This window comes from Orcinus orca, chromosome X (genome assembly GCF_937001465.1).
Source record: "Orcinus orca chromosome X, mOrcOrc1.1, whole genome shotgun sequence".
NCBI classification, from domain to species: Eukaryota; Metazoa; Chordata; class Mammalia; order Artiodactyla; family Delphinidae; genus Orcinus; species Orcinus orca.
Genome location: NC_064580.1, coordinates 43,932,275 through 43,955,566, shown reverse-complemented (window position 1 = coordinate 43,955,566; position 23,292 = coordinate 43,932,275). Strand labels below are relative to the sequence as shown.

The following is a 23,292-nucleotide window of genomic DNA, read 5'->3' as shown; positions in this document are numbered from 1 at the left end:
CCCGGGCGCTCCAAACGCGTCGCTGGCGGCAGTGCGTCCACCAGGCCAAGTACGGGTCATGGAGCCACGCGCGGGGGGCGCCACGGACCCTAAGGGGAGCAGAGGAGGTACGGGGCGCGGGGTGGGAGGGTAGTGGGCGCGTCCCTGCCAGCCCTCGCCCCGCCTGTCTGCTTCTCACCTTTTCCTTCTGACAGGTGGTAAACAAAGCAGCCCTGGCGCCCTAGCGGCTGCGGGCGGCGGCGGGGGAGGGCAGGGGCCCAGCGACCCGGGCTAGGCTCGAGGCGCCCTACCCGCACCCGCGCTGTGGGGCGGCGCACCAGACCCGGGGGTCTCTCCAGAGTCTCCGGGGAGGTGTGCCGGAGGGGTCTGCCCGGGGTCACTGGGGACACCTGGGCACTCGGGGTCTTTGGTGAATTGTGGGGGGTTAGGCTGGGGGCTCCGGGGATATGTGGGCCAGCAGGGCTGCCTAGGATAATTGGAGGGGAATCGGGGGTGCCTGGGCCACAGGGGGCAGACCGTGTTCTGTTGGGACATCTGGGGGAATCGGGATACTTCTCGATGTTCGGGGGAAGAGTCTGGAAACTGGAGTTATAGGGGAGCAGTGAGAGACCTTCAGAGTTATTCACAGGGTGTTCGGAGGTGTCCAGGAATATTGGGGTTAAATAGCTGTCCAGGGATATCGTGGGTGCAGTTTTGGGTCCACGGGCATACCCGCGATGGTCGGGGGTCGCGGGAGATGAGAGGGGCAGTCGGTGACTTTCAGAACTATCGAGGGAGTGGTCTCGGGTCTCCGGGATCTTGAGGGGCATTCTAGGTCTTCGGTCGTGGCGGGGGGGGCTGTAGGGGGTCGCTGAGACTCAGGGTGGGCCCTGATCTGTTCTTTTCACTCGCGCAGGCCGTATTCTTCCCCCGCCCGCGGGCCCCAGAGCCCGGCAGCTCCTGGCGCGGCTGGACGCGCGCCTCCTGGCGGCCTGAGCTGCGGCCGACGTGGTGGCGCTTGTACGCCGGGCCGGCGCCACATTGCGCCTGCGCCCCAAGGAGGGTGCGTGATGGGGGCGGGGCCTCCAGGGAGCGCGGTCGGAGTGGAGCGGGGTTCTGGGGGGGCGGGCCCAGGAGTGTTAGTTACTCCCCTGGGTGGGGCCAATGGGTGTGAGTTAGGAGGATGGGCCTCGGCGGTGATTCGAGGGTGCTGGGGTTAGCCTAGATTATTCCTCTAGGAGCTGACACAGAGAGGGTTACTGCAGTAGGTGAACGTTGCAAGGTTAGTTGTGGGTGCGGAGCTTGATCTTTACTTTTGTCAGCGGGGTTTCGAGTGGCATTTCTGAGGAGGCGGGGCCTGGAGAGGGTTGGGGGCGGGCATTTGGCTAAGGGGCGGGCCTGGAATGTTAGTCAAGGAGGTGGAGTCTATAAGCGCACTGGGGTAGCGGCTCGAAAGGTCAGGAAAAGGTTGAAATTTTTAGGCTGATTGGAGGGCGGGGCCTGGAATCTTCAGCAGCGGAATCCTGGAGTAGCACCCTGCAGGGTGAGCCTAAGGGTTTAATATGAGGGGCGGGATCTGCGTGTTATTAGAGGGAGGTAGGAAGGTGTTTAGGATTATTCAAATAGCTGGTCCCAGGGTTATTAGCTAAGAAGGCGGGATCAGGATGGTCATTCTGGTGGCCGGAGCCTGAATGATTACTTGAGGGGCACTGCCTAAGTAGTAAATGGTGAGTGAGGCCCGGATGAGTTCAACGAGATGAGGCTAGAATGTTTATATAGGGGGAATGGCCTATGCTGTTTCATTGGAGGGTCATTAATGGTTTTCTTAGCCTCTTTCATCCTTCAGCCCTTCAGTGTTGGAATGTAAGGACAATAACATCATGGATAGTCACTTGTTCCAACATCCCCTTGCCTCCCAGCCAGAGTTCTTAGCATGGCAAATGAAGTCGGTTTTTAAAACCTTGTGTACTTTTGGGAAGCTTGAACAGTCCATCCTGCCAAGACTTCCTTAATGAATCTTGGGTTCCTGGATGTGGAGAGAGGGTGGTAGAGAAGGATGGGTGCTGCAGGAGAGCAATGGACAGGGCCAGCTGAGAATCCAGCACAAGCCTTGAGTCAATATTGGATGTCTCTCCATTTATTTGGTCGTCTTTAATTTCTTTCAACATTGTTTTGTAGTTTCCAGAGTACAGTTTTTACGCCTCTTTTGTTAAATTTGTTCCAAAGTATTTTATTGTTTCGAGGCTGTTGTAAATGGAATTATTTTCTTAATTTCTTTTTTTTTTTTTTTTTTTTTTGCGGTACGCGGGCCTCTCACTGTTGTGGCCTCTCCCGTTGCGGAGCACAGTCTCCGGACGTGCAGGCTCAGCGGCCATGGCTCACGGGCCCAGCCGCTCCGTGGCATGTGGGATCCTCCCGGACCGGGGCACAAACCCGTGTCCCCTGAATCGGCAGGCGGACTCTCAACCACTGCGCCACCAGGGAAGCCCCTTAATTTCATTTTTGTCTATAGAAATACAGTTGATTTTTGTATATTGATCTTCTATCCTGTAACCTTGCCAAACTTGTTTATTAGTTCTAATTGTTTTTTTAGTGGATTCCTTAACATTAGTTTGCAAATAGAGATGGTTTTACATCTTCCTTTTGTTAAAAAGAAAAAAGTAGCCCAAAATGGAGTGACTTGTGCTAAGCCCCACTGATACTTAATAACTAACCTAACTGTAGTTTCAGGCTATCCTACATTTGAATTTTAAGCCAATCAGTCTGTGATTTTTCCTGGTCTGCACTAGTGAGGTAATCTGCCTAAAACACTCTCCCTTGTCTTCCCCCTAAGTGAGGGTGACCTTGCCAGAAATAATTCACTCTTTTAACTTCCTTGTCCTTCCTTTCTTAACACTTTCCAATCTGGACGCCTTTTATTTCTTTATCTTCCCTACTTTTCCTGGCTAGATCTTCAAGTACAATATTGAATAGAAGTAGCAAGAGCAGACATTGTTTTTTTCCAGATCGTGGGTGCAGAGTATACAGACTGTCACTATTAAATAGGATCTTAGCTATTTTCTGGACCCACTGTTTCTGATAAGAAGCCTGCTTGTAATCTTATTGGGGTTACCTTGTATAATAGATGATCAGTCATTTTTCTCTTTGTTCTTTCAAGTTTTCTCTTGGGGTTTTAATATTTTTGATTATGATGTGCCTAGGTATCTATCTCTTTGTATTTTATCCTGCTTGGAGTCGGTTAAGCTTCTTGGACATGTAGATTAAAGTTTTTTTCATGAAATTTAGAATGGTTTTAGCTGTTACTTCCTTGGATATTTTTCTCTGCTCCTCTCCCTGTCTCTACTTCTTCTGCTACCCCTGTTACACATATGTTGGTGCACCTAATGGTGTCCCATACTTGTCTGATGCTCTGTTCATTTTTTCTTGATTCCTTTTACTGTCTGTTCTGCAAATTGCATAATCTGTATTGCCCTCTCTCCTAGTTCACTGCTTCTTTCTTCTGCTAGCCCATATCTACTTTTAGCCCCTCTGGTTAGTTTTTCATTTTGGTTATTGTACTGTGGATGAAAAACTAATCAATCAATCTAAGAAAGAAATTGAAATTTTTATTCAAGCCAAATTTGAGGATTATAACCCAGGAAGAGCATCTCAGAAAGCTCTGAGAACTGCTCCACCCCTTAGAAGTCAAGGCACAGTTATATGTTTTTTGAGAAAGAGGGCTGTACATCAAATGGTGTATTATTGATGGTTTACATAATCCATATCTAAGCATCATCATGGTAGGTCATGTTACAAGATCAAGAAGGAATATTATCTTTTAAGGAGCTGTCTTGTTGATGCTGAAACCTGCACACCTGGTCTGATTAGATTAGAACACAATCGCACCTCATATGGGATTCAAACCCAGCCAAAACTCAGATTCAGACTTGAACCCATGGGCTAGGACTCAAACCCACTGTCTTTTAATTAAAGTCACTCACCTCGTGTCAAGACTTACTGAAGCTCAGGTTCTTTATGTCTCAGCACAGAAGGAATTCAGCAAGAGTCAAAGCAATAGGCAAGAAGTAGACTTATTAATATTGGACTCTTGTGAGGGATACAAGTGGGCAGGCAAGGGGGCTCTGCCCCAAGAAGGAAAGTAGGTTTATTTAGGGAGATACATACACAGTCCATAGACTCCATACACACTCCACATAGAGTGTGGTCCCAAAACATGGGGTGGTTAGTTTTAATGGGCTTGGTAATTTCATAGGCTAACAACTGGGAGGATTATTCCAACTCTTTGGGGAAGGAGTGGAATTTTCCAGGAATTGGGCCACCGCTCACTTTTTGCCCTTTCTTAGTCAGCCTCAGAACTGTCATGGTGCCTGTGGGTGTGTCATTTAGCATGCTAATATATTACAATGAGCATATAATGAGGCTCAAGGTCTACTGGAAGTCAAATCTTCTGCCATCTCCAGCCTAATTGGTTCTACTTTTTGTCCTATCCACAATGGCTATATCATTCTTTTTTTTTTTTTTTTTTTGGTTGTGTTGGGTCTTTGTTGCTGCGTGTGGGCTTTCTCTACTTGAGTCGAGTGGGGGCTACTCTTCATTGCGGTGCATGCGGGCTTCTCATTGTGGTGGCTTCTCTTGTTGTGGAGCACGGGCTCTAGGCATGTGGGCCACAGTAGTCGCAACACACAGGCTCAGTAGTTGTGGCTCGCAGGCTCTAGAGTGCAGCCTCAGCAGCTGTGGCACCCAGGCCTAAGTTGCTCCATGGCATGTGGGATCTTCCCAGACCAGGGATTGAACCAGTGTCCCCAGCATTGACAGGGGGATTCCCAACCACTGCGCCACCGGGGAAGTCCCTGTTGTTCTTTTAAAGTTTGTGCCCTGCCCACTTCCCTCCTGTTTCAATGCTAGGAGAATGCTGCTCTTTATGGCTGAGCAGGTATTCCTGCTGACGGGACAGGTTTGGTCAATGCATAACGCAGATACAGAATGCACAGTGCAGGGAGAGAGGAGGCCAAAGGACAGAGAAGAGTTTTTATGTTTAAATTTTTCTTGTCTTGCCATGAAATATGAATTTTATTTCACAGTACTTTTCAGCTCCTGGAATTCCACTTGGTCCTTTTGTAACTTTACTTCTTTATTGATGACCTCTATTTTTGAGATACTCTTATCATACTTTCCCTTACGTCTATTTTTTTTTAATTTAATTTTATTCTTTTTTTTAAACAGCAGGTCTTTATTAGTCATCAATTTTATACACATCAGTATATACATGTCAATCCCAATCACCCAATTCATCACACGACCACCAATTTCCCCCCTTGGTGTCCATATGTTTGTTCTCTACATCTGTGTCTCAATTTCTGCCCTGCAAACCAGTTCATCTGTACCATTTTTCTACATTCTACATACATCCATTAATATATGATATTTGTTTTGCTCTTTCTGACTTACTTCACTCTGTATGACAGTCTCTAGATCCATCCACGTTTCAACAAATGACTCAATTTCGTTCCTTTTTATGGCTGAGTAATATTCCATTGTATATATGTACCACTTCTTCTTTATCCATTCGTCTGTCAATGGGCATTTAGGTTGCTTCCCTGACCTGGCTATTGTAAATAATGCTGCAATGAACATTGGGGTGCATGTGTCTTTTTGAATTATGGTTTTCTCTGGGTATATGCCCAGGAGTGGGATTGCTGGATCATATGGTAATTCTATGTTTAGTTTTTTAAGGAACCTCCATACTGTTCTCCATAGTGGCTGTATCAATTTACATTCCCACCAACAGTGCAAGAGGGTTCCCTTTTCTCCACACCCTCTCCAGCATTTGTTGTTTGTAGATTTTCTGATGATGCCCATTCTAACTGGTGTGAGGTGATACCTCACTGAAGTTTTGATTTGCATTTCTCTAATAATTAGTGATGTTGAGCAGCTTTTCATGTGCTTCTTGGCCATGTGTATGTCTTCTTTGGAGAAATGTCTATTTAGGCCTTCTGCCCATTTTTGGACTGGGTTGTTTGTTTCTTTAATATTGAGCTGCATGAGCTGTTTATATATTTTGGAGATTAATCCTTTGTCTGTTGGTTCATTTGCAAATATTTTCTCCCATTCTGAGGGTTGTCTTTTGGTCTTGTTTATGATTTCCTTTGCTGTGCAAAAGCTTTTAAGTTTCATTAGGTCCCATTTGTTTATTACTCTAGGAGGTGGATCAAAAAAGATCTTGCTGTGATTTATGTCAAAGACTGTTCTTCCTATGTTATCCTCTAAGAGTTTTATAGTGTCCAGTCTTACATTTAGGTCTTTTTTTTTTTTTTTTTTACATTTAGGTCTTGAATCCATTTTGAGTTTATTTTTGTGTATGGTGTTAGGGAGTGTTCTACTTTCATTCTTTTACATGTAGCTGTCCAGTTTTCCCAGCACCACTTATTGAAGAGACTGTCTTTTCTCCACTGTATATCCTTGCCTCCTTTGTGATTGATTACTTGAGCATAGGTGCGAGGATTTATCTCTGGGCTTTCTATCTTCTTCCCTTGATCTATGTTTCTGTTTTTGTGCCAGTACCATATTGTCTTGATTACTGTAGCTTTGTAGTATAGTCTGAAGTCAGGGAGTCTGATTCCTCCAGCTCCATTTTTTTTCACTCAAGACTGCTTTGGCTATTCGGGGTCTTTTGTGTCTCCATACAAATTTTAAGATTTTTTGTTCTAGTTCCATAAAAAATGCCATTGGTAGTTTGATAGGGATTGCATTGACTCTGTAGATTGCTTTGAGTAATATACTCATTTTCACCATATTGATTCTTCCAATCCAAGTACATGGTATATCTCTCCATCTGTTTGTATCATCTTTAATTTCTTGTATCAGTGTCTTATACTTTTCTGCATACAGGTCTTTTGTCTCCCTAGGTAGGTTTATTCCTAGGCAATTTATTATTTTTGTTGCAATGGTAAATGAGAGTGTTTCCTTAATTTCTGTTTCAGATTGTTCATAATTAGTGTATAGGAATGCAAGAGATTTCTGTGCATTAATTTTGTATCCTGCAACTTTACCAAATCCATTGATTAGCTCTAGTAGTTTTCTGGTGGCATTTTTAGGATTCTCTATGTATAGCATCATGTCATCTGCAAACAGTGACAGTTTTGCTTCTTCTTTTCCAATTTGTATGCCTTTTATTTCCTTTTCTTCTCTGACTGCCGTGGCTAGGACTTCCAAAACTATGTTGAAAAACAGTGGTGAGAGTGGACATCCTTGTCTTGTTCCTGATCGTAGAGGAAATGCTTTCAGTTTTTCACCATTGAGAATGATGTTTGCTGTGAGTTTGTCGTATATGGCCTTTATTATGTTGAGGTAGGTTCCCTCTATGCCCACTTTCTGGAGAGTTTTTCTCATAAATGGGTGTTGAATTTTGTCAAAAGCTTTTTCTGCGTCTATTGAGATGATCATGTGGTTTTTATTCTTCAATTTGTTAATATGGTGTATCACATTGATTGATTTGTGTATATTGAAGAATCCTTGCATCCCTGGGATAAATCCCACTTGATCATGGTGTACGATCCTTTTAATGTGTTGTTGGATTCTGTTTGCTAGTATTTTGTTAAGGACTTTTGCATCTATATTCATCAGTGATATTGGTCTGTAATTTTCTTTTCTTGTAGTATCTTTGGCTGGTTTTGGTATCAGGGTGATGGTGGCCTCATAGAATGAGTTTGGGAGTGTTCCTTCCTCTGCAATTTTTTGAAAGAGTTTGAGAAGGATGGGTGTTAGATCTTCTTTAGATGTTTGATACAATTCACCTGTGAAGCCATCTGGTCCTGGACATATGTTTGTTGGAACATTTTTAATCACAGTTTCAATTTCATTTTTTGTGATTGGTCTGTTCATATTTTCTATTTCTTCGTGTTTCAGACTTGGAAGGTTATACCTTTCTAAGAATTTGTCCATTTCTTCCAGGTTGTCCATTTTATTGGCATAGAGTTGCTTGTAGTAGTCTCTTAGGATGCTTTGTATTTCTGCGGTGTCTGTTGTAACTTCCCCTTTTTCATTTCTAATTTTATTGATTTGAGTCCTCTCCCTCTTTTTCTTGATGAGTCTGGCTAATGGTTTATCAATTTAGTTTATCTTCTCAAAGAACCAGCTTTTAGTTTTATTGATCTCTGCTATTGTTTTCTTTGGTTCTATTTCATTTATTTCTGCTCTGATCTTTATGATTTCTTTCCTTCTGCTAACTTTGGGTTTTGTTTGTTCTTCTTTCTCCAGTTCCTTTAGGTATAAGGTTAGATTGTTTACTTGAGATTTTTCTTGTTTCTTGAGGTAGGCTTGTATAGCTATAAACTTCCCTCTTAGAACTGCTTTTGCTACGTCCCATAGGTTTTGGATCATCGTGTTTTCATTGTCATTTGTCTCTAGGTATTTTTTGATTTCCTCTTTGATTTCTTCAGTGATCTCTTGGTTATTTAGTAACATATTGTTTAGCCTCCATGTGTTTGTGTTTTTTACGTTTTTTTCCCTGTAATTCATTTCTAATCTCATAGGGTTGTGGTCAGAAAAGATGCTTGATATGATTTCAGTTTTCTTAAATTTACTGAGGCTTGATTTGTGACCCAAGATGTGATCTATCCTGGAGGATGTTCCGTGCGCACTTGAGAAGAAAATGTAATCTGCTGTTTTTGGATGGAATGTACTATAAATATCAAATCTATCTGGTCTATTGTGTCATTTAAAGCTTCTGTTTCCTTATTTATTTTCATTTTGGATGATCTGTCTATTGGTGTAAGTGAGGTGTTAAAGTCCCCCACTATTATTTTGTTACTGTCGATTTCCTCTTTTATAACTGTTAGCAGTTGCCTTATGTATTGAGGTGCTCCTATGTTGGGTGCATATATATTAATAATTGTTATATCTTCTTCTTGGATTGATCCCTTGATCATTATGTAGTGTCCTTCCTTGTCTCTTTATTTTAAAGTCTATTTTATCTGATGTGAGTATTGCTACTCCAACTTTCTTTTGATTTCCATTTGTATGGAATATCTTTTTCCATCCCCTCACTTTCAGTCTGTATGTGTCCCTAGGTCTGAAGTGGGTCTCTTGTAGACAGCACATAGATGGGTCTTGTTTTTGTATCCATTCAGCAAGCCTCTGTCTTTTGGTTGGAGCATTTAATCCATTCACGTTTAAGGTAATTATCGATATGTATGTTCCTATTACCATTTTCTTAATTGTTCTGGGTTTCTTTTTGTAGGTCCTTTTCTTCTCTTGTGTTTCCCACTTAGAGAAGTTCCTTTAGCATTTGTTGTAGGGCTGGTTTGATGGTGCTGAATTCTGTTAGCTTTTGCTTGTCTGTAAAGCTTTTGATTTCTCCATCGAATCTGAATGAGATCCTTGCCAGGTAGAGTAATATTGGTTGTAGGTTCTTCCCTTTCATCACTTTAAGTACATCCTGCCACTCCCTTCTGGCTTGTAGATTTTCTGCTGAGAAATCAGCTGTTAACCTTATGGGAGTTCCCTTGTATATTATTTGTCATTTTTTCCTTGCTGCTTTCAATAATTTTTCTTTGTCTTTAATTTTTGCCAGTTTGATTACTATGTGTCTCAGCGTGTTTGTCTTTGGGTTTATCCTGTATGGGACCCTCTGTGCTTCCTGGACTTGGGAAGGAAGATGGTCCTAGGCCGTCTTCATTTCTTTTCATTCTTTTTTCTTTATTCTGTTCCACAGCAGTGAATTCCAGCATTCTGTTTTCCAGGTCACTTACCCGTTCTTCTGCCTCAATTATTCTGCTGTTGATTCCTTCTAGTGTAGTTTTCATTTCAGTTATTGTATTGTTCATCTCTGTTTGTTTGTTCTTTAATTCTTCTATGTCTTTGTTAAACATTTCTTGCCTTTTCTCCATCTTTGCCTCCATTCTTTTTCTGAGGTCCTGGATCATCTTCACTATCATTATTCTGAATTCTTTTTCTGGAAGATTGCCTATCTCCACTTCATTTAGTTGTTTTTCTGGGGTTTTATCTTGTTCCTTCATCTGGTACATAGCCCTCTGCCTTTTCATCTTGTATATCTTTCTGTGAATGTGTTTTTTATTCCACAGGCTGTAGGGTTGTAGTCTTCTTGCTTCTGCTGTCTGCCCTCTGGTGAATGAGGCTATCTCAGAGGCTCGTGCAAGTTTCCTGATGGGAGGGACTGGTGGTGGGTAGAGCTGACTGTTGCTCTGGTAGGCAGAGCTCAGTAAAACTTTAATCCACTGACTGCTGATGGGTTGGGCTGGGTTCCCTCCCTGTTGGTTGTTTGGCCTGAGGCAACCCAACACTGAAGCCCCCCTGGGCTCCTTGGTGGGGCCAATGGCGGACTCTGGGAGGGCTCACCCCAAGGAGCACTTCCCAGAACTTCTGCTGCCAGTGTCCCCGTACCCACAGTGAGCCACAGCCACCTCCCGCCTCTGCAGGAGACCCTCCAACACTAGCAGGTAGGTCTGGTTCAGTCTCCCCTGGGGTCACTGCTCCTTCCCCTGGATCCCGATGCACACACTACTTTTTGTGTGCCCTCCAAGGGTGGAGTCTCTTTTTCCCCCAGTCCTGTCGAAGTCCTGCAATCAAATCCCACTAGCCTTCAAAGTCTGATTCTCTAGGAATTTCTCCTCCCATTGCCAGACCCCCAGGTTGGCAACCTGACGTGGGGCTCAGAACCTTCACTCCAGTGGGTGGACTTCTGTGGTATAAGTGTTCTCCAGCCTGTGAGTCACCTACCCAGCAGTTATGGGATTTGATTTTACTGTGATTGCGCCACTCCTACCATCTCATTTTGGCTTCTCCTTCGTCTTTGGATGTGGGTTGTCTTTTCTGGTGAGTTCCAGTTTCTTCCTGTCGATGATTGTCCAGCAGCTAGTTGTGATTCTGGTGTTCTCGCCAGAGGGAGTGAGAGAACGTCCTTCTACTCCGCCATCTTGGTTCAGTTCTGGAGGTCAGAGTTCCTAAATTCGAGGTGTTGTTAGGGCTAAATTCCTCCCGGAGGCTCTAGGGGAGAATCAGTTTCCTTGCTTTTTCTGGTTTCTAGTGGCCGCCTATATCCCTTGGCTTGTGGCCCCTTTTTCTATCTTCAAAGCCAGAAGCATAGCGTCTTCCAATCTCTTTATCTTTGCTCGTGTCATCACATCCCTTTTTCCTCTCATGTCTTTATACATGATTTCTTACTTCTTTGAACAAATTTAATAGCTGTTTTTGAAACCGTACACCTCAGACTGGAACTCAAGTCCAGCTGAAACCCAGATTGGGACTTAAACCCACTGTCTTTTAATTGAAATCACACACCTGGTCTCAGGACTTAATGAAGCTCTAGTTCTTTATGTCTCATCACAGAAAGAATTCAGTGAGAGACAAAGTGATAGGTAAAAAGTGGATTTATTTAGAGAGATACACATTCCATAGACAGAATGCACTCTGTCTCAAAAGGTGAGAGTGGCCCTGGGAGAAATACACTCCACAGACAGAGTGTGGACCAGCTCAGAAGGCGAGAGGCCCTGAAATATGCGGTATTTAGTTTTTATGGGCTGGGTAATTTTGTAGACTAATGAGTGGGAAGATTATTCCAACTATTTTGGAGAAGGGGCAAGGATTTCCAGGATTTGGCTACCACCTACTTTTTGGCCTTCTATGTTTAGCCTCGGAACTGTCATGGTGCCTATGGGTGTGTCATTTAGCTTATGCTAATATATTAAAATGAGCATATAATGAGGCTCCAGGTCTCTTGGAAGTTGAATCTTCTGCCATCTTGGACCTAGTTGGTTCTAACCAGTTTATGTCTTATCCTCAACTGGTGTGTCATTCTTTTAAAGATTGTACCCTGCCCCCTTCCTTCCTGTTTCTCTTTGAAGTCTTTATCTGTTAGGTCCTACATTTGGGCCCTCTAACAGTTTCTGTTTCCTGTTCTGCCTGCTCCTGCCATGTATGGGTCACATTTTCTTGTTTCTCTGCATATTTCACTGAACATTTTAGATAATATATTATAGCAACTCTAGATACTGATCTGCCCATTTTTGTTTTCATTTGCTTGTTTATTTGTTTAGTGACTTGACTGGACTAATTTAGTCATATCTATTTCCACCTGATGTCCTTCTTCAAAGGGTTCAGGCTTGGGCATGAGCACAGTCACCCTGGAATGACCTTGCTTTTATCCAGGCTCTCTTTGTTTCTTTCCCTGATCTCCTGGTTTAATTTCTGGCTGGTCTGCCTGTATTGATACCATACCTAGCTTAACCGGTACTAATTTTTTACAGTACCCTGGTGCATAATTTTTTCCAGTTAACCAATTAAAGTCTTATTCAATTAAAGTCAGGCCCCTTTTTCAATTAAAATATGGGGTGGTCTTTTTTTTTAAATATATATTTATTTATTTATGGCTGTGTTTGGTCTTCGTTTCTGTGCGAGGGCTTTCTCTAGTTGCGGCAAGCGGTGACCACCCTTCATCGCGGAGCGCGGGCCTCTCACTATCACGGCCTCTCTTGTTGTGGAGCACAGGCTCCAGACGCGCAGGCTCAGTAGTTGTGGCTCACGGGCCTAGTTGCTCCGCGGCATGTGGGATCTTCCCAGACCAGGGCTCGAACCCGTGTCCCCTGCATTGGCAGGCAGATTCTCAACCACTGCGCCACCAGGGAAGCCCGGGGTGGTCTTTTTTTTAATCTTTTTTTTAAATTGAAGAATAGTTGATTTACAATGTTTCAGGTATAAGTATGGTGTAGTCTTTGAGAGCAGTCTTTGTGGCTTGCTCTGACCCTAGAAGGATTCTTCTTAGCTGTTTCTCTCTGTTTTGCTTGTTGCTATCTTGGAGATACCAGCCGCCTCTTAATTGCTCATAAAGCCCTTATTCTTTAACTTCTTGACTTTCTGTCCAAGTAAATCAGTCCCCTTAAGGAGAGCTATTAAACTCTCTGTTCTTTGCACTCCCCCTCAAGAGCTGGGGGTGGATCAGAAGCCCACTTCTCTTGGAGTGACTGACACTCGATCTTCTATGAGCAGGGCGCTGGGGAGGTTATATCCCTTGGTATTATCTGCTTGTCTTTCCCAGTGTGGAACCCCCACTCTAACAGTAAGCTGTGGAGTGGGCAATTGGGGCCCAGTATGCTTGGTCTGCCACACTGGGGTAAAGCTTCCACCCTAAGAATGGGGTCTGGGTGGTAGAAGAGAGCCCCAGACCTATTAGTCATGCATTCCCAGAATAGAGCTTCTGTAACATGGGGCTGGAGGAGATGAGACAAGCTGGTAGCCTACCCCTCATGAGGAGAAACCACTGCTGTAGACTGGGAACTGGAGGGAGAGAGCGCCCCATGTTCTTGGCCACACTGTCCTGGAGTAGAGCTTCTTTTTGTCACACTGCGCTGGGGTTCAAGGAGGGAGCAAGTCATGGCTCAAGTGCCAGACTCTTGGTGTTCTTACAGTGATTTATTGGAGTTTCTTGAACAAATGTTTCGCCATTTCCTGTATGCCCTTACGCAATTCCCAGAGACTTTAAAGTGTTGTTTTAAAAAATAATTTTCAGTAGTTAGGGTTGCTTTGTTGAGGACAAGGTCTACCAAGCTCCTAGTGCTACTATTCTGGAAGTGCTTCTCTATTTTTTAAAAAAGTGAAATATACCTAATAGAGAAGAACATGCATACAACATACATGAACAGTTTGACAAATTGTAAAATCAGTACAGTACCTGTGTGACTCTCACCAGGTTAAATAAGAGAATGTTATTAATTTCCCAGAAATCCCCTACATATTCCTCAAATTGCTTTCTCCATTTAACAAAATATTGTAGCTATTGTTCCTTGTCAAGCCATGAAGAATTTTTAAACCTTTTTAGTAAAAGTATGACATACATTCACTCATTAGCATACAGAACATCCTGCCCCAATTTTCCATTCTTTCCTTCAGATCTAGTCTTAGAAATGGAGTCATTGAGTCAGGAAAGGCATATATATTATTATACTGCCCCTGATAAATGTTGAATCAATTTGTGCCCTTATCAGCAGTGTATGAACGTGCCCATTTTCTTCCATCTTTAGTAACTCTGGGCATCATCCATAGTACTTACTATTTTGTGATCTTGGCCAACTCAGTTACCCTCTCTGTGCTGCAGTTCTCTTATATGTAAAATGGATTTTTAAAATAGTTCCTACATCACAGAATCCTTTGGAGGACTAAATGAGTGCTTAGTTGGGCAATTGGCATAGAGAACTTACCACAGAAGTAGTTGTCATTTTTACTTTTGGTCTTTACCAATGAGTTAAATGAAGAACAACATTTTATTATTTATTTATTTGCATTGCTTTGAGTATTAGTGAGGTTGAGAATCTTTACATGTGCTTCATGGCTATTTGTATTTCCCATTTCGTGAACCACCTAGTTATGTCCACTGCCCATTTTTCAGTTGGGGGTTGCTTGCCTTTTATAGTTATTGAACTACAGGAGTTCTTTGTGTATTGAGTACATTGTCCCTATACCTTTGATATACATTACTTTTTTATTTTTATTTATTTATTTAAATTTTTGGCCACACTGCCTGGCATGCGGGATCTCCCCGACCAGGGATTGAACCCATGCCCCCTGCAGTGGAAGCCAGAGTCTTAACCACTGGAGTAACCACTGGAGTACCAGGGAAGTCCCTATATTACTTTTTTTTTTTTAATTTATTTTAGCTGCATTGGGTCTTCGTTGCTGCACGTGGGCTTTCTCTAGTTGTGGCGAGTGGGGCCTATTCTTCGTTGCGGTATGTGAGCTTCTCACTGCGGTGGCTTCTCTTGTTGTGGAGCACAAGAGAAAAAATTTCCTGATTTTGTTTTCAGAATGAAGGAAAGATAGGAAAAAATGTGTCTTTTCTCCCATTACATTTTCACCACAAAGTTTTGCATCAGGACTTGGCATGAGCTCTGTGGCACATGTCAGGAGTGAGTCAGAGACCAGGTGTGAACCAACCCAGAAGGCAAGACCCTCAGGGACCTCTGGCCCTAGCCTGTGTAAGCCTGTATTGTGCACACTATCTCAGGTGGCTGCTTCAGGAAATGGGTATCACTTCAGCCATGGACAGTTCACCTCCCAGGCAATGTTCACATCATTAGTAATAAGATATAATATTGTGAACCCTCTGATATGATGTGATGAGAAGGGCACATTACCTTTGTGTCATTCTTGCCAGGAACCCATAACCTCAGCCTAATTGTAAGAACTCATCAGAGAAGCCCAAACTGAGGGACATTCTACAAAATAACTGAACTGTACTTTTCAAAAATGTTACGGTCATGAAAGACAAGGAAAGAACAGGAATTTTCACAGATTGGAGGAGACTTAAAAAGGCATTACCGGGGCTTCCCTGGTGGTGCAGTGGTTAAGAGTCGTACTGCCAATGCAGAGGACACGGGTTTGATCCCTGGCCCGGGAAGATCCCACATGCCGCAGAGCAACTAAGCCCGTGCGCCACAACTACTGAGCCTGCGCTCCAGAGCCCACGAGCCACAACTACTGAGCCTGCGTGCCACAACTACTGAAGCCCACACGCCAAGAGCCCGTGCTCCACAACAAGAGAAGCCTGCGCACCTCAACGAAGAGTAGCCCCCGCTCGCCACAACCAGAGAAAAGCCCGTGCATAGCAACAAAGACCCAACGCAGCCAAAAATAAATAAAATAAAATAAAAATTTTAAAAAACGCATTAGCATTATATGCAAAGTATGATCCCAGATTGAATCCTGGAACAGAAAATTATCATTTAGTTAATTGTATTGCATCAATGTTAATTTCCTGATTATGATAATTATACTATTGTTATATAAAATGTTTAGGGGGGATCTAGATACACAGGGACTCTCTGTACTATTTTTTCAACATTTCTTTTAGTCTAAAAGTATTTCAAAATAAAAATTTAAAGTTTTTTTGTTGTTGTATATTTTGAAAACCAAAATGGTTTCTCCCTTGAGATACCAGGGCCCATCCCAGGATGCCCAGGGCTTGTAAGCCTCAAAACATGGCCACAAAATTGATTGAATATTGGGCTTCCTGTTTTCAAGAGCAACCTCTGACCCACCATACTATTCTACTTTCCAAACATTGTGACTATGTCCCCATTTCATTTAATTATATGTATAGCTTCACATTTAAAGGCTCTAGTATATTCATTCCACCCAAACCACGTGCTATAATTCATTTAGCCCATCCCCTTTTGTTGTTCATTTAAGTGGTCTTCAAACTTTTGTTACAATAAATAATACTCTGATGAATCTCATATAAAAATACTTTTACACATCTTGGATGATTTCCTTGGGATGAATTTTTAGCGGATTTGTAGTATTCTTTCTTGTGACTATTTGTTTAAGTATCACTCTTCTACTCCACAAACTCTTAAGGTCCTACTCAGAGGCATCTGTCTCATTAATCTTCTGAGGGCTTAGGACCTGGCTCTCACAACATATTTAAAGTTGGTAGGAACTATTTTTTTTTAAATCTGTTTTGAGTGTCATTGTTCCCCACTAGACTTGGAGCCTCTAGAGAGGAGGCCAGACTATTTTATTAATACAGTTGACCCTTGAACAATGTAGGCATTAGGGGCACTGACCCAGCGCAGTCTAAAATCCCTATATAACTTTTTTTTTTTTTGGCTGTGTTGGGTCTTCGTTGCTGTGCACAGGCTTTCTCTAGTTGCGGCCAGTGGGGGCTACTCTTCATTGCAGTGCGTGTGCTTTTCATTACGGTGGCTTCTCTTGTTGCAGGGCACTGGCTCTAGGCACGCAGGCTTCAGTAGCTGTGGCACGTGGGCTCTGTAGTTGTGGCTCGCGGGCTCTAGAGTGCAGGCTCAATAGTTGCGGCGCTTGCGGCATGTGGGGTCTTCACGGACCAGGGCTCGAACCCGTGTCCCCTGCATTGGCAGGTAGATTCTTTTTTTTTTGAATTTTATTTTTTTATACATCAGGTTCTTATTATCCATTTTATACATATTAGTGTATATATGTCATTCCCAATCTCCCAATTCATCACACCACACAACCCCCCAGGTGGATTCTTAACCACTAGGCCACCAAGGAAGTCCCTAAAATCCCCGTATAATTTTACAGTCTGCTCTCCATGTTCTGCATCCTCGTATTCAACCAATCTTGCATCATGTAGTACTGTAGTAGGTTATTTAGTGAAAAATATCCACGTATAAGTGGACCCTCGCAGTTCAAACCTGTTATCTAAAGGTCAACTGTATTTGAATCTAGAGTTTGTCCACTATTAAATCTGTCATCTTGTAGGTACCACTTACATGTCTATTATTTATTATTGTACACAACTGGCACTCACAGATTTTTTTCTTTCTTTTCTTTTTAATAAATCTATTTAATTTTATTTATTTATTTTTGGCTGCGTTGGGTCTTTGTTGCTGCACGCGGGCTTTTCTCTGGTTGTTGCGAGCGGGGGGCGGGGGTGGCTACTCTTCGTTGTGGTAAGTGGGCTTCTCATTGTGGTAGCTTCTCTTGTTGGGAGCATGGGCTCTAGGTGGGTGGGCTCAGTAGTTGTGTCTCGCGGGCTGTAGAGCGCAAGCTCAGTAGCTGTGGCGCACAGGCTTAGTTGCTCCGCGGCATGTGGTAATTCTCCTGAACCAGGACTCGAACCCGTGTCTCTTGCGTTGGCAGGCGGATTCTTAACCACTGCACCACCAGGGAAGCCGTATTTTTTTTTAATGATTTATTTTACCTACATTTCCCACACCAGTAGGGCACAGTAACGTGCACACTGTAGGCGACCAATAAACGCCTACACGAAGGAGTGACGAGTTAGCAAGAAGGAAGCCACCTTCCACCACGCCTACCTTCCCCAAGAACTACATTTCCCTGTACGCCACACGCTCTTGTGAAGTAAAAAGAGCGGCAATTACTTCCTACTGCCCCTATCCGCCTTCGCCTGGCGGTGCCACAGTGTTTCCTGGGAAAGGTAGTTGTAGCGCTGGCGGTCAAGCCCCAGCAAAGCGAGCGCAAACTAAACTTCCCAGCAAGCAGCGCGCCGGCCTGGGACGAGGGGAAGATGGCGGACGCCAAAGATGGTGTTTTGTGGCCTGCGGGAGCCTCCAGTGCCCCAATTTCATTCACCTTCAGTCGCACGTCCGCCCGGAGATGGCTGGCGGGAGACGCGGCTCCGGAGAAGGATTTCTTGAAGACCGAGAAACGGAGGGAGCTGCAGAGGTGAAGCGCTGGGTGTTTCATCCCTTGGCAAGCGGTGCGGTGGGTGCCTGCGGGAGGGTGGAATCTTGAGTTGATTTTCTTGGTGACAGTGGCCTGGGAAGTCTGAAGCACAGCCGGAGAAGATCCGTGGAGGTCAGAAGGCGGGAGTTAGTGGGGGAGGTGGGGAAATTGGACCTGTTGGCCGAGGGGATTGAGAGGAGAGAATGTATTCCTGAGAGGGTGTGTCTTTAGGACTTGGGGACCCTGAGGAGCGTGCGTTCTGAAAGAAGGAAAGGAGGGGAGAATGACAGGACTCCTAGTGTCCCAGGTGAAGCGTTGGGGCTTCTCCCATACGGGGAGCAGGATGGAGTGGCAGATTCAGGTTGGGGGAGGCTATCGTCAGCTTAATTCGGAAAGGAAAGTCTGAGGGAGGGACTTCCAGAAGAGAATCAACCATCTAGGAGGCTGGTGTGGAGCCCGGAGCTGGGGAGAGTCTGGGCTGAAGATGGTGATTTTTAGGTCATAGTGGAAGCCACAGAAGTGGGTCTTGAGATGAACAGAGGGTCCAGAATTGAGGACTGAGTCCTCGAAGGCAGTGACATTTAAGAGTTGGGGGTGGGGGAGAGAATCCAAAGAAAGCACCACCAGAGGTATAACAGGAGAGCCAGACAGGAGAAGGAAGGGTGTAGTCAATGGGGCTGGGGGTGTGTTTGGCTCTTGTGTTTCTTCTGAATGAAGGGTTGTGGCTCAGAACTCACTGATTGTGCTACTCTCCCAACTTCACCCCTCTGTGTCCACATCAGTGTGCAGCCCTCAGAAGCCCCCAAGGAACTTGTCATCCCTTTGATCCAGCATGGCCACCTCAGGCAGCCACTGACCCAGGCCCCTGGGCCATCCACACATACTGAGGTCTTGGTGGATGGGATGCTGTCCCAGGCTGTGAAGGAGCTCATTGAGGGTGAGTGCTCCCTCCTTTGCCTTGCCCTAGTGAAGGAAGAAGGGGAGGAAAATGGAAGGATAGGGTGGAACCTCATTGCTCCCTCCCATTCTTCTTTAGAATCCACGAAGTCTCTGGAGGAGAGAGAGAATGCGGGTGTCGACCCCACGCTCGCTATCCCCATGATCCAGAAAGGATGCACCCCCATCGGGGAAGGGGCAGACAGCGAACCCCGGGCTGAGACAGTGAGCTGGCCCCTGGCCTCCCTCCTTCTCCAGTCTCTCACTGCCCTGTCTGCTAGGACTTGTGTCCCTGCACATAGCAGGCAAAGTCTGTGTGTGTACTAAAGGCCTGCTGCCTCGCCCTGCCTCCTTCCATCCTTTTTGGAAGCATTAACAAATGAATCCAGATATTGGGGTGTGAAAAGATACTTGGATTCTGGGATTATCTGAAGGAGCTGAGCAAAGGGAACAGGAAATATAAAGATCCTGAGGGTAGACTCTTCCTGGAGTACTTGAGGAACATCAAGGAGACCAACGTAGCTGGAGTGGAATGAGTGACAGGGAAGAGTAGTAGGTTAGGTCAGAAGTGGGCCATGGTGAGGACTTTGGCTTTTACTCTGAGTGAGGTGAGAGCCATGGGAGGGCTCTGAGCAGAGAAGGGACAAGACTTATGATTTGACAGGCTCTCTCTGGCTGCTACAAGCAGAACAGACTAGTAAGCAGAGGTGGAGGCAAGGAGAGCAGCAGTCCAGGCTAGAGGTGATGGAGACTCAGATCAGAGTGGTAGGAGCGAGGCCGGGAAGACAGGTAGGGTTTAGTGAGAGGGAAGAGGAGGGTGAGTGCTCCTAATGGCAGCAACCACCCAGACAGTGGCATGGTGGCAGAAAATCGGTGTGGTGTGTGTCCATCAGTGACAATCTGTGGTGTGTCTAGAGCGAATATAAAGAATTGAGGGAGTGATGATGGGAGGTGATAACAGGAGAGGTGAGGGGTGTGTCCACAGAAGTAACCAAGTCTGTCTTTCATACCCATGGACCCTACTTTTCACCTCTTCGTTCACAATTTTTTGGCAATGCTTGTTTGGGTCCTAGTTCTCCTATAGCCCCAAACCAGAGAGACTCTTTCGACTGAATGGTTCTCATCAGCCTTCAGACATCCTCTGGTATCTTTCATCTTAAAAAAACCTTCACTTCACTCTCCTTCCTGTTCCAGCTTTGGCCTCCTTTCTCTAATTTTCCCTCTTCTCAGAGCCTTCTGCATCTCAGTTGATCACAGTTCCATCCATCCTTCCTCTCCAAAATACAACCAGAATCTGACCACTTCTCACCATCACCACTACCACTTCTCTGGTCTGAGCCACCAGCATTTCTCATCTGGACTATTTCAGTAACTTCCTCACTGGTCCCCTTGTGGCTGCCACCCTATCGTGGCTCCTGCCCAGCTCTCCTGATTAATCCCTTACCACCCCTCTTTGCCTCCACATCTGTTTCAGTCAGATTGACTTTTATAATGCTCTCCACACATAGCAGATCTTGTCCTGCCTCAGGGCCTTTGCTCTTACTGTTCTCTCTGGAGGACTCTTATCTTCAGGGTTCCCTCTGTCTCTCCTTCTGGTCTCTGCTCAAATATGAACTCAGTGACACTCCTTTCTTCAGCCCTCTGCATCCCCTTAGCCTGCTTTATTTTTCTTCATATGACTTACCACTACCTGGCATATCATGTTTTATGAATTTTATTTATTCTGTCTCTACAACTAGAATGTAAGCCACACAAAGGGCAGGAGTTTTTGTCTACTTTGTTCACTGTTTTATCCCCAGCACCTAGAACGGTAGTTGGCACAGAATAGGTGCTTTATAAAGATTTGTCCAAGGACTAAACATGGAGGAATAAAGTGAGGGATGGCAAGAGGAAATAAAAATTCACCCTTGAGCTGACTGGAAAAGAAGTCTCGAAGGTCACCCAGTGGGTGATAGCAAGTACACTTCAGAGGGCCCACTGTAAGCCAAGCCTGACCGTCCTTCCTCTGCCTAAACCCATAGGTGCCGGAGGAGGCTGATTATGAGGCAGTCCCTGTAGAGGCCTATGGGCTGGCCATGCTGCGGGGCATGGGCTGGAAACCTGGCGAGGGCATCGGCCGTACCTTCAATCAGTGAGTTTCTAGGGTCGGGGCAGGGGACAGCAGACGGGCCAGGGAACAGACCCCCATGGTTACCGCCCACCCAGAACCATCCAGGCAGGGAGAGGGCACATTACCACCCTATGTATTTCAGTAGCCCCTTCCACTACTCTTTAAGCCTCCTATTTGCCCTTTGAAACTCCATTAAGAGATCCTATTCTGTAAAGATTGCCTCTCTGGGCATCAGCTTCCTTATCTGAAAAATGGGGATAATAACAGTACTGACTTCCCAGGGCTGTTGTGAGAGTTAAGTGAAATGATACACATAAAGCACTTACAGTAGGCCCTGGCCCCAGATAAGCATAGGCTAAACACTTGCTATTATCATGATCATACAGATTACAATCCGTTCTCCACAGTTCCAAACTCTAAAGAATTCTGAAAACCAAACTTTTTTTTTCATAAACTATTTGGCAGCCAAATGGGAACTGAATTGACATTGAGCTTTTTACAATCTGTTTCTCTTGCTTATGAATAGTCATGGTTTCCCCTGTAGAAAAATTAGTATATTTGGTTGTTGGGATCTGCCTCATATCCCACTGTAAATACTGTGTCATAGATGTTATACACCGTAGGTTATTAGGTTGAACCAAATAAAATTGCCATTTCTGCAGGTCAGAAACAGTCCCTAATATGAGATTGGGAAGGATACTCTCAAACATATTGATAGGTTGGGATTTGGGTGGTGGTTGGGGGTAGGGGTGGGGAACGGAGTGCTGAAGACCCTGCATCCCCCCAACAAGCCCATATTCTGTGTTTCCTGCAGAGTGGTGAAGCCCCGTGTCAACTCACTGAGGCCCAAGGGGTTAGGGCTGGGCGCCAACATGACTGAGTTCCAGGCCCTGGCCCCCACCGGCCCCCACCACCTGCTGAGGCCAGATGAGGAGCAAGAGAAGGATAAGGAAGACCAGCCTCAAGGACTGGTGCCTGGAGGAGCTGTGGTGGTTCTTTCTGGCCCTCACCGAGGCCTCTATGGGAAGGTAAGGAACCAAGATGTGCCTGGAGCCCAAGACAGGCAGCACGGAAAATTGACATGAGGGTCAGAGGGAGGCAGAAGTGGGTTTGGGGTATAAAGGCTGGAAGTCCTTGTCTTTCAGGACTGCCTGGCCTGCCACCTCATTCAATAACTCAGGACTACTTGCTGGGCCTTTCTGAGCCTCAGTTTTCAGCTAAAAGGGAGAGAATGCCATATGCCACAAGTCCCTGAGGATTACATACTTAAAGTGTATCCAAGCCCCACAGTCTGCCGGGAGAGGCACAGTGGTCAGGCCTATTAGAAGTAAGGGTGGACAGCGTGGTCCTAGGAATGTGGGTCAGGTCCACTCACTTCTTCCCCCCCAACACTTTAGGTGGAAGGCCTCGACCCTGACAATGCTCGGGCCATGGTCCGTCTGGCTGTGGGGAGCCGCGTGGTGACTGTTAGTGAGTACTGCCTGCGGCCTGTCTCCCAGCAGGAGTTTGACAAGAACTCCTTGGATCTGAGTGAGTGAGCCTCTTAACCTAGCTGGGGGAGTTGGAGAAGTATTCCTGGGGCGAGGGTTAAATCTGCAGAGGGGCAGGACAGTGGTCTGCCTGGCAAGAGTGACTTCTGGTCAGAGTTAAGAGGTGAGAATGAACATAGTGGTTTATTCAGTTTGATTGAAGAGAGGTTGATCTAGTACCCTTGGGTCTTTAGCCTCTTTCTGAGGAAGAAGGAACAAGTGTGGAAACCAGTTCCTACCCTTGGGATGTCTTTGTCTCTTTGGGGTGGCGAACCTCTCTTTTGCTAGGGGCTGACAGCAGCTAGGACTAGGGCATGATGGGGAGGAAGGCATTCTAGGCACGTCAGTAGGATGGATCCGTTTGGCACATAGGAGATGGGAGCCGACAGCCCTCCAGGAGTCCCTAGCCCGCCCTAGGCAGATGACTCAGGTAAGCACTGACAGGACGGGCTAAGGTGGTTGAGCAAGGCTTCCTGAAGGAGGCTGAGACAGTTGAAAGGAAGGGGAGAGCATTCTAATAGCCCAGACAAAGGCTTGATGGTGAGACGGGCACTTTGGCAG

The 23,292-nt window shown here is 45.2% G+C and overlaps 1 protein-coding gene across 3 annotated transcripts in view; it reads left to right on the top strand.

The window, feature by feature from the left end:
* The window catches only part of GPKOW (G-patch domain and KOW motifs), a 35,375-nt gene continuing 12,083 nt past the window's right edge, over positions 1-23,292 (top strand). For 2 of the 3 annotated variants that reach the window (XM_049704331.1, XM_049704332.1), the window contains exons 1-7: positions 1-107; positions 17,967-18,156; positions 18,939-19,093; positions 19,193-19,317; positions 21,114-21,223; positions 22,017-22,230; positions 22,600-22,732. In XM_049704331.1, coding sequence (XP_049560288.1) covers positions 59-107; positions 17,967-18,156; positions 18,939-19,093; positions 19,193-19,317; positions 21,114-21,223; positions 22,017-22,230; positions 22,600-22,732 — 976 coding nt within the window. In that variant the 5' untranslated portion in view covers positions 1-58. The remainder of the gene's footprint in view (positions 108-17,966; positions 18,157-18,938; positions 19,094-19,192; positions 19,318-21,113; positions 21,224-22,016; positions 22,231-22,599; positions 22,733-23,292) is intronic. The other variant, XM_012537493.3, reaches the window with a different exon arrangement.